At 38.2% G+C, this 17747-nt stretch overlaps 1 protein-coding gene across 1 annotated transcript in view; it reads left to right on the top strand.

Annotated features, from left to right (window-relative positions):
* The window catches only part of RB1 (RB transcriptional corepressor 1), a 181798-nt gene extending 173194 nt beyond the window's left edge, over positions 1-8604 (top strand). The window contains exons 24-27 of the mRNA XM_033176909.1: positions 838-868; positions 4198-4340; positions 4849-4898; positions 7523-8604. Coding sequence (XP_033032800.1) covers positions 838-868; positions 4198-4340; positions 4849-4898; positions 7523-7596 — 298 coding nt within the window. The 3' untranslated portion in view covers positions 7597-8604. The remainder of the gene's footprint in view (positions 1-837; positions 869-4197; positions 4341-4848; positions 4899-7522) is intronic.
* The last annotated feature ends 9143 nt before the right edge of the window (positions 8605-17747 follow it).

The following is a 17747-nucleotide window of genomic DNA, read 5'->3' as shown; positions in this document are numbered from 1 at the left end:
TTTAATAGTGATAATTAGTCCATACTATGGTGATAATGATGGCTACTTGCTGATACTTAGTGAAATAAATTCCGTGTTGGTATTCTTTAGCAAAAAAGTCACATTCTGAGCATCCTAACTAATAAATCATTGACCAGGCATTAGGAGAGCATCTTAACACTACCTAGTACATTTAGGTGTTCTGGTTAATGAAATATTATATGTAGAATGATGGCCACTTATCAAGGAATTAGAGGACAAAAAATTCTCTATATTCACTAGTTCCATGTTCATATTTTCAAATCTTTGTTGAGTCATGTCAGTCTAATGATGTTCTTCAGATTTATTATCAAGAACATAAATTATATGGTTCAAATAAAGACAGACTAATAAAGATTTCTGACTCTATATATGATATATGATAGCCTTTACTATATCAATATAGATGCTAATTAGAATTCTGATTATTACTTAATATGGTAAGTTTTTTCCAAATATTACTTGAATTTTAAATGAGAAAATATGAAAAAAATTTGATAACTTACCCATTGATTTATGAAGAACTCAGTAGGGGTAAACTTGAAACTTTCCTTTGCCCTTCCTAAATATGGGCAATGGCAGAATATGTTCTTGCAGACTTATAACTTTTGCTTTAAAGCTAAGAGACTAGGTGAGTATATGATTAAATGGGCACTGTTAGAATAATTCCCAAATGAATATAGTTTGTCAGTAGTTCTAGGGTAGAGGTAACCTTTAATTTAGTATTCCTAATAGTTCAGAATGATGTATCTATGCTCGTCTCTGCAAAATTGTATATGATTTTTTATTACTAATTGGTATTTCATCTTAACTTGACAGAATCTTAATATCAATTGGTGAATCATTTGGGGTGAGTATTTTCTTTCTATGAAATATAATAGTATGCATTGTAAGTATAAAAGAAATTAAAGCTTTCTATAATTCGAGTTTCTAAATGTAATTATTCAAACACCTCATCCAGGCATATTGCATAGAAATTTATGAGATATATATATATATACATATATATATATATCATACTCCTAATCTCAAATCATACTCCTAATTGGTGAACTTCAAAACTTTTCTAAATATTCATTTGAGATTATATAATACATATATACATTTGTGTATATACATACATATATACGTCAGCTGTTTTTGCTCATAACACTTCTGTCACCAAATGTGTAAGCTTTTTTTCTCACACAAATCTATTCTTCAACTCTCTGGTGTTCTACAATTCAATTCAATTCTGACACTAATTACTCAGAGTCAGCATCAGACTCCACAGGTTCAAGGGCTCAGTCCCACAAAACTGGTCTCACTGCAGACACCAGTCACAAGCGTCAGGTCCCCAGGCTACACCACACTTCCTTCTGACTTGGATACAAAGTTGGGGGGTTCCGATAGTGCCTCTTCCTTACAGGTTTGATCCATTGCCAGAACTACTCACAAAACTCTGGAAAATATTTTACTTACTATTATCAGTTCATCATAAAAGATACAAATGAACAGCCAGATGAAGAAGTATTATATAGGGTGAGGTCCAGAAGAGTCCCTAGCACAGGGGCTTCTGTCCCTGGGGAGTTGGGGTGCACCACCTTCCTAGCACTTGGACATGTTTACCAACTCCAAAGGTCTCCCAGCCTTATTGTTGAGGGGTTTTTATAGGGGTTTCATTATGTAGGCATAATTGATTAACTCAATCTCCAACCCCCTCCCATCCCTGGATAGAGGGTGGGGCTGAAAGTTCTAAGCTTCTGCTCAAGACCTGGTCTTTCTGGCAACCAGCTTCCATCCTAAATTAGCTAGGTACGCACCAAGTATCACCTCATTAGGACAAAAGAGGGTCCCATCACCCTTATCACTCAGGAAATTCGAAGGGTTTTAGGAGCTCTGTTCCAGGAACCGGGGACAAAGACCAAATATCACTCTATGATACCATGTATGTATGTACGTAACCTCACAGCAATTTTATAAAACAGTTTTGAAATTCACTCATTATGAGTGTGATTTGAAATGAGATACTCCAAAATGTAAGCCCGATATCCAAATGTCACCAGCCTGTCCCTGCCTACTGGTCTCCTTCCATATGTATGCACTTTTTGCTTGTCCTTCCTCTCAGACTTCTCAGACTTCTAGGATATTCTTTTTCTGGTACACTGACTAGGAATTGTTTACATGAGATCCTGCCTCAGTGAAAGTGGCAGGGCTTCATTCTAGGAGATCCAAGGGAATGCTTTGCTTTGAAACATTTATTCTAGGCTGCAAATTTACAACACTAATTGGCCTTCCATTAAAGTCACTAATTCAGCAGTCCCATATTCAGTATGCATTACTATTAATATGTTGCACCATCTCCACTCCCCTGGGAGCTTATATTTTCAATTTTTTTATTTTTCTTTTTAGAGACAGTGTCTCCCTCTGTCACCTACTTACCGTAACCTCAAACTCCTCGACTCAAGCAGTCCTCTCACCTTAGCCTCCCAAGTTGCCAGGACTACAGGCATGCACCACCATGTCCAGCTAATTTTTTAACTTTTTGTAGAGACATGGGTTTGCTACGTTGGCCAGATTGGTATTGAACTCCTGGCTTCCATGATCCCTTGTCTCAGCCTCCCAAAGAGCTGGGATTACAGATGTGAGCCACTGCGCCTGGCCAGAGAGCTTATATTCTTATAGGAATGTGAAGACTGCCTATATTATGTATTGCTACATAATACATTACCCCCAAACTTAGTGACTTAAAACAAACGTTTATTATCTCCATTTCTGTGGGTCAATAATCTAGGCATGACTTAGCTGGACCAGAGTTTCTCCAAAGTCTGTGATCAAGGTGTCAGCAGGGCCTGCAGTCATCTCAAGGCTCCACTAGAGGAGCATTCACTGGCAGACTTACTCAAATGGCTGTTGGCTGATCCTCGATGCCTGTTGGCCCCTCTATTGGTTTCTTGCCCTTGGGCCCCTCCATAGTGCTACTTGCTACTCACAACATGGCAGCTTGCTTTGCCCAGAGCAGGGACTCTGAGGGAGGCAGGGAAATAAAGAGCAAGAGAGGGGTAGATGGGTCACAGTCTTATTGTAATCTAATTCTGGAAATGACAGCCCATTACTTTTGGTATATTATTTTGGTTAGAAGCAAGACAACAGTGGATCTAGCCCACACATGAGGGGAGGAGGATTACACAAGGAGGTGAATACCAGGAGGTGGGGTCATTGGGAGCCATCTGAGAGGCTGCCCACCACACTGCCTCAAGTAACTAGGGAGAGGTAAAAGTTTGTATGCCAAATGACTAAATGTTAAAATGTGTGTTACAAATAGTTCATGATGGGCTGCAGCTGTCAGGCGTTACAAAGGAGCTCTAGGGCCTTACAAGGACAGTTGGAGCTGGCTAGGTATCACATTGTGGTCTTCAAACATTTTTGCTTGCCATAACCTCTAAAATATTTGGGAAAAAGTTGAATGCACTTCTATATCTTAAAGCTGATAATTTAAAATATTATACATTTAATAGCAGCATGGGATTTAGTTTTTGTTAAATTGTATATGTGCTCCAGATAGATTTACCATCAAAACCTGTTTTGAATTTAGTATTGGAAGAATTTGCTCATTTAATTTTTGGAAAATAAAGCATAATTGGCAAAGCTAATTCTCACTGTTGAATCTATCAGTCAAATCAGATATAATTTATATCAGAAAGTCTATATGACTTGTCAACGTAATACCCACAAAGTGAATCAAAAATTATTATTCATTGAACACATCATCTCTTATCAAATTCTTGTGACCTTCCCTCTGGTTATGTAATAGCCTAAAAGAAAAAAAAAAATGACAAAAGCAAGTTTCCAGAAAGCTATTCTGACTTGCCTACTTCTGAAAAGTAGTCCTTTATGGTGGGTTCTGAAAATGAGGAACCAGCACTTGCAGAGTAGGCGGTTGCTGGAGGAAGAATGTGAGCTGCATGGGAAAAGACAGGAGGATTTACAAAGAGTGGGTGTTTAATTGGGGAGGGAATTAGGTAGTTATTCTGATTTTTAGATATTTCATATATTTTATTTGGTCCAATGAAGCAGAAAATTAAAATGAAGTGATTACCTCTGCCCAATTTTTGACACACCTCAAACTATAACTTGAGGTTGCTAACTACAAAACGCTGGCATTTAATGATTTAAAGTAAAGAATTATGTAATTTGTAGACTTCTGAGAAGTTCCAGAAAATAAATCAGATGGTGTGTAACAGCGACCGTGTGCTCAAAAGAAGTGCTGAAGGAAGCAACCCTCCTAAACCGCTGAAAAAACTACGCTTTGATATTGAAGGATCAGATGAAGCAGATGGAAGGTAGGAACCAGTTTTGAATGTTTTCCAGTAGCTGAGATGGTCATCTGGGGAATCCAGTCTTAGCACTGCTCCTGACTTATACCAATTTCTTTCATGCCAAGTTTATTTGGCAGCTGTGAGAATGACTCAAAATAATAGATATGAGTGTAGTGCAAAGTTAAAAACACCTTACAAATTGTGTACCAACATTCAGTGAAGATACCTAATAAACCCTGATCTTTTTTACAAAGCTATTGATAAAATTTTGTTATTCTTAACATTAAATTTAAAAATGTTTACTCTTTAAAAATATTAACCACTATGTTTTGTAAGAACCACTGAAAAAATATATAGCATCATAAATTTGTGACATTTATGTTTTAGATGGTTAGTTTTTAAATTTTAAAATTAAAAGCTACTCACTAAAATAATAGCATAAAATAAGGCATTGAAAGCATCAGTTACTGGAAATTTGAGTTTTCCTTTTATAAATACACATGAAATGTTTTACATTTTTTTAAATCTGCAGTAAACATCTCCCAGGGGAGTCCAAATTTCAGCAGAAACTGGCAGAAATGAGTAAGTACTTATTTCACCTTGTGTAAATGAAAGAAACAATTGTTTACACTGCAGGAAGTCTTTTCATTCTATAAAAGAATGTATACTCTCTTCAGTTGGCAGGTTTGTTTATGCATTTAAAATATAATTCAATCAAGATTATATTATTTACCTACAAACATTTGTGGATTAAATGTATGATGCAAAGTGAAGGTCATTTTTACGCTTTCTATGATCTTTCGTGCAAGAAGACTAAGAAGTGAAACTGCTTGACCACATTCAACACAAACGACTACAGTTACAAAATACTTTAGCAGAACTACAAAGAGGAACTATTCAGGAGTATTAGATATAGGGAAAGGTTTTATAAACCTAGCATATGTAAACATCATCACCCTTATTTAAGGAATAACCTTTGATTCTGCCATTATTAAACTTTCCTTATTTGCAAATCTTAAAACAATTTCAAACAAAAGTTTCCATTACTGGAAATCAGAATTTTAATAAAGAACACTGTGTCATTTTTCAAGTTATACAGAGTGATATAATGTTAGGGTAAGTGGAATTCTATTCAAAACTACTCTGAGACTAGAAAGAAAATTAATCCAAGTATAGTAGATGGAAGGCACATTAGGAAAGAGAGAAATGTTGACTGACTACTGTTGAGTTGTCTTACGTAGCTATGGTAGTGAGTGTAACAGTTCCCGGTATCTGCTGCCAGACCCATTGATAGGAAAAGGAACTGGGATTTTGAAAGAAGACAAATATTCAGGAGATAGGTGTTAAAACTATCATTCCTAGGTCACAGGACACACTAATGAGAACAATACCAATTAAAATGAGAGGCTTTCTTTTCATACATCTTTGTAGATACTAACTTTGAAAATAAGATATTTAAAAGAATTTATGTATTATTTTTAAAGTGTAATTAAAACGAACTAAAACAAAATTTTCTAGTTATAAACGAATCTCTTTTTGGATTTTGTGTCAACTTATATGTTCCTATTTTAACTTTTAAATAGTTGTGTCTTTTCCTCTCCGTACACGAAAATAGACAAGAGGCTTATAACCAAAATCAGGCCTTGAAGACATAAGGAAACATTTTGGAACCCACAAATATGCACTTAAAAAGGAGCTGAAAGCTGTAAAAACATGTATATTTTCTTAGAGAAGAGTTCAGTTGCTATAGTTAGTACATTTCCCAGTGACACACTTAGCTATGATGGCGAGCTTCCTCTGCCAGGCCAAAGTTCAGGACCTTTGTGCATCTACAAAATTGTGAAAAAGCAGCCAGAATTTTAACCCCTGAGGCTAAGGCATTTCTTTTTTTTTTTTTTTTTTTTTTTGAGATGGAGTCTCGAGGATGCTTTTCAGCTTTTCTTAAACAATTACATTTAGGAAAGATCATCACACAATGCTGGATTGCCCAGAATGAAAGGGCATTCCATTTTCCCAAATGTGCTTCTTTATAAAGAGCTCATGCCTACCTCTAAAATCAAGTTAAGAATTTTTAAGAAATTTAAAATAAATTTCTTTGTCTTTATTGTAATTCATAACATCCTTTTAACATGGCCATGCCCTGGGTAGGCATGATGGCTCATGTCTGTAACACCAGCACTATGGGAGGGCAAGGTGGGAGGATTGCTTGAGGCCAGGAGTTCAAGACAAGCCTGGGCAACATAGCAAGACCCCATCTTTACAAAAAAATCCAAAAATTAGCCAGGCATGGTGGCATGTGCCTGTAGTCTCACCTGCTGGAGAGGCTGAGGTAATAGGATTGCTTGAGCCCAGAAGGTCAAAGCTGTAGTGAGCCATGATCATGCTACTGCACTCCAGCTTGGGCAACAGAGCAAGACCCTGTCTCAAAAAAAAAAAAAAAAAAATCTATGCCCAGTTTAAATGAGCTATGATCTGATGTATTTGCAGTACCTGCAAGGCATCTCCAAACATAAGGGAAACTATAGCTTTGTAAAGAATACCACTACTCACTCTGGCATATTCGGTCTGGGCCAGCCGAGTATTCTAGTCTGCTGAGGTATATGCCAAGCATCAACCACCTCATATCTAGAATAGTGGCCTGCAAAATGGGGCATACCTGGAAGTATGCAAGATCATCTTTTGGGGTACATAAAACAGAAGTTCTGTTTATCTCGTTTTAATGTTTGCTTGGGGTATGTGTTTTATAATTTGTATACGCATACATATTTTTGTGGTACAGGCTTGGGAAAAAATTTACTCACAGGGATATATGATTTTTAAAGATTTGGAGACCACTGCTTTTTTGGCAGGGGGAGTTTTTTTAAATTGATATATCATAGTTATACATATTTTAGGGGTACATGTGATGTTTTGATACATGTACACAATGTGTAATGATCAAAACAGGGTTATTGGGATATGTATCACCTCAAACGTTTATCTTTTCTTTGCATTGGGAACATTACAATTCTAGCTATTTTGAAATATGCGATAAATTATTGTTTACTGTAACTCCCTACAGTACTGTCAAATACTAGAATGAAGATCACTGCTTTTGCAAGGTCCTGAGCGCCATCAGTTTGACATTAGCATCATATGTATGGCAGCCACTTGCCACCTTACCCAGTACCATCAATGCTGTTAACAGTTCTTCATCCTTTTTCCAGCTTCTACTCGAACACGAATGCAAAAGCAGAAAATGAATGATAGCATGGATACCTCAAACAAGGAAGAGAAATGAGGATCTCAGGACCTTGGTGGACACCGTGTACACCTCTGGATTCATTGTCTCTGACAGATGTGACTGTGTAACTCTCCCAGGTTCTGTTTATGGCCACATTTAATATCTTCAGTTCTTTTTGTGGATATAAAGTGTGCAGATGCAATTGTTTGGGTGATTCCTAAGCCACTTGAAATGTTAGTCATTGTTATTTACACAAGATTGAAAAATCTTGTGTAAATCCTGCCATTTAAAAAATTGTAGCAGATTGTTTCCACTTCCAAAGTAAAATTGCTGTGCTTTATGGATAGTAAGAATGGCCCTAGAGTGGGAGTCCTGATAACCCATGCCTGTCTGACTACTTTGCCTTCTTTTGTAGCGTATATGTGATGTTTGCTCTTGTTTTTATTAATTTATATGTATATTTTTTTAATTTAACATGAACACCCTTAGCAAATGTGTCCTATCTTCCAAATGCAATTTGATTGACGGCCCATTCACCCAAATTATCGTGAACCCTTCTGCAAAAATGGATATTATTAGAAATTAGAAAAAAATTACTAATTTTACACATTAGATTGTATTTTACTATTGGAATCTGATATACTGTGTGCTTGTTTTATAAATTTTTGCTTTTAATTAAATAAAAGCTGGAAGCAAAGTATAAACACATGATACTATCATACTACTGACACAGATTTCATACCTCAGAACTTAAAAGAATTTACTGATTATTTTCTTCATCCAACTTACGTTTTTAAATGAGGATTATTGATAGTACTCTTGGTTTTTATACCATTCAGATCACTGAATTTATAAAGTACCCATCTAGTACTTGAAAAAGTAAAGTGCTCTACCAGATCTTAGATATAGAGGACCCTAACACAGTATATCCCAAGTGTACTTTCTAACGTTTCTGGGTCCTGAAGAATTAAGATACAAATTAATTTTACTCCATAAACAGACTGTTAACTATAGGAGCCTTAATTTTTTTTTCATAGAGATTTGTCTAATTGCATCTCAAAATTATTCTGCCCTCCTTTTTTTTTTTTTTTTTTTTTTTTTTTTTTGAGGCGGAGTCTTGCTCTGTCGCCCGGACTGGAGTGCAGTGGCCGGATCTCAGCTCACTGCAAGCTCCGCCTCCCGGGTTTACGCCATTCTCCTGCCTCAGCCTCCCGAGTAGCTGGGACTACAGGCGCCCGCCGCCTCGCCCGGCTAGTTTTTGTATTTTTAGTAGAGACGGGGTTTCACCGTGTTCGCCAGGATGGTCTCGATCTCCTGACCTCGTGATCCGCCCGTCTCAGCCTCCCAAAGTGCTGGGATTACAGGCTTGAGCCACCGCGCCCGGCTCTGCCCTCCTTAATTTGGGAAGGTTTGTGTTTTGTCTGGAATGGTACATGTCTTCCATGTATCTTTTGAACTGGCAATTGTCTATCTTTTATTTTTTTAAGTCAGTATGGTCTAACACTGGCATGTTCAAAGCCACATTATTTCTAGTCCAAAATTACAAGTAATCAAGGGTCATTATGGGTTAGGCATTAATGTTTCTATCTGATTTTGTGCAAAAGCTTCAAATTAAAACAGCTGCATTAGAAAAAGAGGCGCTTCTCCCCTCCCCTACACCTAAAGGTGTAAACTATCTTGTGTGATTAACTTATTTAGAGATGCTGTAATTTAAAATAGGTGACATTTAAGGTAGCTCCAGCTAGCTTTTAGGAAAATCACTTTGTCTAACTCAGAATTATTTTTAAAAAGAAATCTGGTCTTGTTAGAAAACAAAATTTTATTTTGTGCTCAATTAAGTTTCAAACTTACTATTTTGACAGTTATTTTGATAACAATGGCACTAGAAAACTTGACTCCCTTTAATCATTAATTTCTGCATGAATATCATACAAATCAGTTAGTTTTTAGGTCAAGGGCTTACTATTTCTGGGTCTTTTGCTTCTAAGTTCACGTTAGAATTAGTGCCAGAATTTTAGGAACTTCGGAGATCGTGTACTGAGATTTCTTAAATAATGCTTCAGATATTATTGCTTTATTGCTTTTTTGTATTGGTTAAAACTGTACATTTAAAATTGCTATGTTACTATTTTCTACAATTAATAGTTTGTCTATTTTAAAATAAATTAGTTGTTAAGAGTCTTACTGGTCTGATGTTGTGTTCTTTGTATTAAGTACACTAGTGTTCTCCTCTCTATCTAGGAGAAGATAGAAGATAACTCTCCTAGTATCTCATCCATTCTCAGCCTTTAAGGGGCTCTATATGCTAGAGATTTCCAAATTTATTTCTTCAGCCCTGATCTTTTCACAGAGGACAAGGCTCTTATAGCCAACAGAACTCTTGATTCTACTCCCCTCTACCCAATGTCTCAAAATATAAACTAAAATCAAACAAAAATCTTTTTTTTTCTACCCTGGTCTTTCTCCATTTCACTTACCAAGTCAAAAACTTAGGAACCATCTGTTAATTCTTGTCTGAACCACTGCTGAAGCCTTCTAACTAGTCTCCCTGTTCCCTTTCTGTCTTTACTATCAAACTCCATAAAGAACAAAAATGATTGTTTAAAAATATAAATTGATTGACATTGCTCCCCTACTTGAAGTACTTAACAGGAATTATAAAGCCCCTACTGACTTCCCATCCTCATCTTGTAGAATTTTCTCCTTGTCACTGTGCTTTAGCCACACTGAACCTTTTTCTTTAAAATACCAAGCCTATTCTTACCTTAGGCTTTTATATTTCTTCCTTCTTCTGCCTAGAATGCTCTTTTCCCACAATTTTGCAAGCCAGTTCCTTTCTGTCTTTCAGATTTCAGCTCAGAGGGCTTCCTTGACCACCAAGCTAAAATCATCACTTTGTATTGTATCATTGTCCTTCAAAAGTGCAACAGCATCCATCACTATTTCCCACCATCTGAAATTGCCTTTCTTGTTACCTGTCTCCCCATTCCTAGCCACTCCCCACCCCAGATTGTAGCCATCAGCCTAGCTATTCTTTTTTTTTTTTTTTTTCTGAGATGGAGTCTTGCTTTGTCACCCAGGCAGGCTGGAGTGCAGTGGTGCGATCTCCACTCACTGCAAGATCCGCCTCCCGGGTTCATGCCATTCTTCTGCCTCAGCCTTCCGAGTAACTGGCACTACAGGTGCCTGCCACTATGCCCGGCTAATTTTTCGTATTTTTTAGTAGAGACGGGGTTTCACTGTATTAGTCAGGATGGTCTCGATCTCCTGACCTCGTGATCCGCCCGCCTCGGCCTCCCAGAATTCTGTGATTACAGGCGTGAGCCACCGCGCCCGGCCTAGCTATTCTTATTGACCACTTCAGATCTAGTACCTAGAAAGTCCATCTGTAGAGGAAAAAACAGAATATATGTTTTCCATATTTTTCCAAGTATGTGAAAACAAACAACACTCTCTTCCTCTTTTAAAATGCCATGTACTAGTATCTACCATATTCCAGGCACAGTTGTAAATGCTAGAGCTATAAAAATGAATAAATAAAACTAAAATCCCCATCCTTGCAGAACTGACTTTCTAGTTTCAGGCAAAGAGAGCAAACGAATGAATAAATGAGGAATACATAGTATGTGAGATTGTATTAAAAGACTGTGGAGAAAAACAAAGCAAAGAGAAGGGCAAGGAAGGCTGGTAGGGAAAGGAGTTTTAAAATTTAAAAGAGAGTGGTCAGGGAAAGACTTGAGTGATATTTGGGCAAAGATCTGAAAGAGACAAGAGAGTGAGCCAGACACAAACAGGAGTCAAACATTCCACGGAGAGAGGGAGGAGTATGTCTGGTATGTCTGAAGAACAACTAGGAGGTCATAGTAAAATGGGCCTCAAGTATCGCTCTTCGTCTAATGCAAAGTATAAAAGGCCTTTGTGTATATTACAAGTCTATAATCCTTTATCTGTAGTTTCAAAATTGAGAAAACTTTAAAAGCCAAGTGATTCTGTGTGTTTTATGCCAAAAGTCATATGGCATCAGAACCATATGTAAACTGGCACAGAGCTATTTATAATCTTTATCATACTTGGAATATGCTCTTGGAATACTCACTGCAGAAATATTAATATGTTTGACTGGGAGCTAACCCAGACCCACCTTAGGTGTTATGTATTATTTGGCATATGTACCATATTATCATTCTAAACTCCCCCAAAATTACAAAACCCATCTGGCACCAAGGGCTTCAGACAAGGGATTATCTTAAATGTATATGATTTCTCAAAACCATGGCAGATGAAATTCTTTCCTTCTGGAACAGCGACACGTTTGTTCCTGAAGGCAGAAAGGCAAAGTGTGCGGAGCAGGAAAAGCGGCAAGCGTATCTCAGTAGGCTGTATTTATGTTGGGCAGGGATCTTAAATGAAATGCAGTCTCTTAGGTCACATCAAAATCCAGCAGCCTAAATTACACTAAAAAATTTTGTCTGCATGGCAGAGAATTGTTTACTTCTAGAGATGAATTTAGTATTCCAATGAATAAATACTATAATAAAAGGGACAAAATCAAATTAATATATTTACTTTTTTTTTTTTTTTGAGATGGAGTCTCACTCTTGTTGCCCAGGCTGGAGTGCAGTGGCACGATCTTGGCTCACTGCAACCTCTACCTCCCGGGCTCAAGCGATTCTCCTGCCTCAGCCTCCCAAATAGCTGGGATTACAGGAGCGCACGACCACACCTATTTTTTGTATTTTCAGTAGAGACTGGGTTTCATCATGCTGACCAGGCTGGTCTCAAACTCCTGACCTCAGGTGATCCACCAGCTTTGGCCTCCCAAAGTGTTGGGATTACAGGCGTGAACCACCGCACCTGGCCTATTTACTTTTTCATTACAGCTTTCTAAAGGTACAAATGGCTGGGAGGAAACTAGTTATACTAGTTCTATTAGCATCTGGATGATTTCATAGAAACTTGCTTTTAGAAGTATATTTTTGTTCCTCATTTTTGGACTAAATAGATATTTTACAGGACAACTCAAACCTTGTCTCCAGAAATATTAAATTTCCACCATAGGTGTAGCTTCTTAAATAGAAATATATTATGGTAGCACTGTATAATGTCTACATGAGATTAAAACAAGCTCTTTTAATACACAGTAAGCATAGTCATCCATTCTCAATACTTTTTTGTGTGTCCATTATCTTGGGACTATATATATTAGTACTGACATATGACAGTTGTCATATTAAATAATGACAATATGAAAGGTTAAATTTATTACACAGACCAACTTCAGTTACTTCCTAAATACAAAATGTTATTTTTAACTGAATTTACTGAGAAAATTGGTAAGCTTTGTGTTTCTATGTGTTTTGACAAAGGTTGAATTAAAAACAACAGTAAGAATTGATCTTTTCCTTTCTCTTCACAATTCTCCCAACTCTGTTGATGTAATAAAGGGGGGGTGCATAAAAAGATAGTTAAGATTATATAGTTTGAAATTGCATCTTTTCATTATTCCTGGTTAAGAATCCAGCCTCTAAATAAAACTCTCCATGTTAAGGTCCAGAATGACTGGCAATTTACATGAATTATAACCTGAAGAACATACTGAACATTCTCAACCTTTGTTTTTTAAAATGAATTCAATGGCATCTTCACAAACCTCTACCAGCAGATGAGGGCACTTCTTCATTCCTGTGAAATCTTAACCTTTCTCTGTGTAAATTAGCGGACAATTATTTTAGAAGCACTAAAACATTGACTTCCTTGTGTGAGCAAGAGAGGAAACAAAACTTTTGGGAAAATCTAAGATAAACTTGTGCAAAAAAAAAAGAATCCATTAATTTCTAAAGTAGTGTCCTTATGAAAATGTACCTTTTCTCTCACATATCACTAAGGTTCTTCAAACACTCATCTGTTAGAAGGAAAATTTTAAAAGGGGATCTTTTTCCTTCCCATAGGAGTGTCAATGGCAAGCCTATCCTCAAAGACCAGAAAAGAAGCATGTTTTTTCAGATAGATGTACCCACACCCAGGACTCATCTGTCATCTCTCAGATCTAAAACTAGCTCTTTATTGTTTGGCGTCAGAAGTTTTAAGGGCTAAACCACTAATTCCCATTCTTGGCTGAACATCAAATTACGTGTGGAGCTTTTAAAATGTACTGAATTTGGGCAGGGCGTGGTGGCTCATGGCTGTAATCCCAGCACTTTGAGATGCCAGGGTGGTTGGATCACCTGAGGTCAGGAATTCAAGACCAGCCTGACCAGTATGGTGAAACCCTGTCTCTACTAAAGATACAAAAATTAGCTAGGCATGGTGGCATGTGCCTGTAGTCTCAGCTACTTGGGAGGCTGAGACAAGAGAATCGCTTGAACCTGGGAGGCAGAGGTTGCAGTGAGCCGATATCACACCATTGCATTCCAGCCTGGGTGACAGCGTGAGACTTGGTCTCAAAAAAAAAAAAAAAAAAAAGTACTTAATTTGGGCCAGGCATGGTGGTTCACTCCTGTAATCCCAGAAATTTGGGAGGCTGGGGTGGGCGGATTGTGTGAATCCAGGAGTTGAAGACCAGCCTGGGCAACATGGTGAAACCCTGTCTTAAAAAAAAAAAAAATTAGCCGAGCTTGGTGGCATGTGCCTGTAGTTCCAGCTACTTGGGAGGCTGAGGTAGGAGAATTATCTGAGCCTGGGAGGTAGAGGTTGCAGTGAGCCATGATAACACCACTGCACTCCAGCCTGGGTGACAGAGCAAGACCTTGTCTCAAAAAATAAAAATAAAAAAAGGTACATAGAATGCATACACACACACACACATATATATATATATAACACATACACACAGTGAATTCGAATCCTCGAATCTATATCCTGTGAAAGTCCCATGGATTGGCCAGGCGTGATAACAGTCCTTTATCAGGTATGTCTTTTGCAAATATTTTCTCCCAGTTTGTGGCTTGTCTTTTCATTCTCTTTGTTGGGTCACGTCACTTGAGGTCAGGAGACAGCCTGGCCAACACAGTGAAACCCTGTCTCTACTAAAAATACAAAAATTAGCCGAGCATGGTGGCACATGCCTGTAGTCCCAGCTAGTTGGGAGGCTGGAGCAGGAGAATTGTTTGAACCCGGGAGGCGGAGGTTGCAGCGAGCCGAGATCGCGCCACTGAACTCCAGCCTGCTGGGCGACAGAGCAACACTCTGTCTTTAAAAAAAAAATCCAGAGATTATTCTGTTGTGTGCAGAGATAAGACGCATGCAAACCTACACAAAACAAAGCTTAGGGAGCAAAATAGGATAAGAGTCCAGAGTAACAACCTGTACTGTGGCAGCATGCCTACTGACCCATGGTGGAGTGTGTAAAGGGTAGTCCATTTTTCATCCCCAAGTAAACTTACCTGTTCCCCTTTGAGTATTCCCATTTTTATATGAAACGAGTTCACAAAAGAAAAACGCACTGAGGAGCTTGAGAAGACCCTGTCAGAAATAAGAAAAAGGAAGACACTGTGAAGCTATAAAAGCCTAGTCAGCTATAGCTACCACAGGAAGGTGAGGGAAAGAGACCAAAGAAACAACGACTGTGGTTGTCTAATGGCCAGAGTGGATGCTATAGGTACTTGCCATGTTTGCATGTTTTTTTGTTGGATAAAATAAACTTATCAAAAAATGAAAACAAATGGTATAATGCTACTTTTAAAATAACAACAGAATAAAACTATATAGTTTTAAAAACAGGATTCTGATTTAGATCTAGAGACATTCAGACTCTTTGCCTCTACCAGATAAAGTCTGAAGAAAATGGTTAAGCAATTTGTTAAAGAGAAACTCTGTCCATTTAGTGTTGCTATAACAGAATAACTGAGGCTGGGTTAATTCGTAAATTGGAGGAGTGTATTTGGGTCATGGTTCTGGTGACTGGAAGCTTCAAGATTGGGCAGCTGCATCTGCTGAGGACCTCGGGCTGCTTCAAGTCATGGTGGAAAGTCAAAGTGGGGCAGACGTGCACAAAGAGATCATGTGGTGAGAAACCAAGGTAGTTGAAATCCCCTTTTTTTAAGACAGAGTCTCATTCTGTCACCGGGCTAGAGTGCAGTGGCGCCAATCTCAGCTCACTGCAACCTCCACCTCCCAGGTTCAAGTGATTCTCCTGCCTCAGCCTCCCAAATAGCTGGGATTATAGGTGCCTGCCACTACGCCCGGCTAATTTTTTGTATTTTTTTTTTTTTTTTTGAGACGGAGTCTCCCTCTGTTGCCCAGGCTGGAGTGCAGTGGCGCAATCTCGTCTCACTGCAAGCTCCGCCTCCCTGGTTCAGGCCATTCTCCTGCCTCAGCCTCCTGACTAGCTGGGGCTACAGGCGCCTGCAACCATACCCGGCTAATTTTTTGTATTTTTAATAGAGATGGGGTTTCACCATGTTAGCCAGGACTGTATCGATCTCCTGACCTCGTGATCTGCCCGCCTCGGCCTCCCAAAGTGCTGGGGTTACAGGCTTGAGCTACCACGCCTGGTCAATTTTTTGTATTTTTAATAGAGATGAGGTTTCACCATGTTGGCCAGGCTGGTCTTGAACTCCTGACCTCGTGATTCACCCACCTTGGCTTCCCAAAGTGCTGGGATTACAGGTGTGAGCCACTGCGCCAGCCTGAAATCCCTTTATAACAACTCAGTCTTGGGAACTAATTCAGTCCCAAGAGAACCAGAACCCACTCTTGCTGGAGGGCATTAATCTATTCACAATGGATCTGCCCCCAGGACCCACACACTTCCCACTAGGCCCTACCTCCCAACACCACCACGGTGGGGATCAAATTTCAATATGAGTTTTGGCAAACGACAAACCACATCCAAATCATAGCAGAAATAATGGATTCAAAATGTGACCCAAAGAAGAGGATGAAAAGACAAGCCACAAACTGGGAGAAAACATTTGCAAAAGACATATCTGATAAAGGACTGTTACCCAAAATATACAATGAATTCAAAACAATTTTTAAAAAGATTTAAAAATTGGCTACCGATCTGAACAGACGCCTCATCAAAGAAGATATGCAGATAGCAAATAAGCACATGAAAACATACTCCACATCATATGTTATCAGGGAAATGCAAATTAAAACAAGAATGAGAATACTCTGTTAGAATAGAACACTTACAACACCTAATGCTGGTGAGGATGTGGAACAACAAGAACTTTCATTCACTGCTCACGGACAGGAAAAATGGTACAGCCATTTTGACAGTTTCTAGAAAAAAAAAAACCCAAACAACAAAACATATTCTTAACATATAATCCAGTAATCATGCTCCTTGGTATTTACCCAAAGTAGCTGAAAACTTATGTCCACACAAAAACCTGTACACAGATGTTTACAGTAGCTTTATTCATAATTGCCAAAACTTGGAAGCAACCAAGATGTCCTTCAGGAGGTGAATGGATAAACTGTGGTACATCCAGGCAATGGAGTATTATTCAGCACTAAAAAGAAATGAGCTATCAAGCCACGAAAAGACTTGTAGAAACTTAATTGCATATTATTAAGTGAAAGAAGCCAATCCAAAAAGGCTATCTATATACTGTATGATTCCAATGATACAACATTCTGGAAAAGGCAAAACTATGGATAGAGTAAAAAGATCCATGGCTGCCAGGAGTTAGGGGCAAAGGAGGAAGGGATAAATAAGCAGAGCTTGGAGGATTTTTAGGGCAATGAAACTACTCTGTATGATATAATAATGATGGACACAAGTCATCATACATTTGTCCAAATCCACAGAATGTGTACCACCAACAATGGACCCTAATGTAAACTATGGACTGTGGGTGATAAGGATGTGTCCAAGCAGGTTCATGAGGTATAACAAATGTACCACTCTGGTGGGGGGTGTTGACAGCAGGGAAGGCTGTGCATGTGTAGGGACATGAGGCATAAGGGAAAACTGTGTTTTCTTCACAATTTTGCTGTGAACCTAAAACCGCTCTACAAAATAGTCTTCAAAAAAGTCACCTTGCCAATAAAGAGCAAAGGCAATAATAGGAATAATAATTAGGTTGTTTATAAGCTATTTGTGCTCCAGGGTGGTTTTTACTATGAGACTTTATCTGAGTAACTGCTTTATGAGAGTATAATATATCCAACTGATTTATGTACATCTAAGATACATGAGGTTGACATTTTATAATTTTGCTGCTGTTTGGGGATAAAAAAAAAACCCAACATATTTG

This window comes from Trachypithecus francoisi, unplaced genomic scaffold, assembly GCF_009764315.1.
Source record: "Trachypithecus francoisi isolate TF-2019V2 unplaced genomic scaffold, Tfra_2.0 Lachesis_group18, whole genome shotgun sequence".
Taxonomy (NCBI): Eukaryota; Metazoa; Chordata; class Mammalia; order Primates; family Cercopithecidae; genus Trachypithecus; species Trachypithecus francoisi.
The sequence above is the reverse complement of the archived record's forward strand: the minus strand, read 5'-3'. Positions and strand labels throughout refer to the sequence as shown.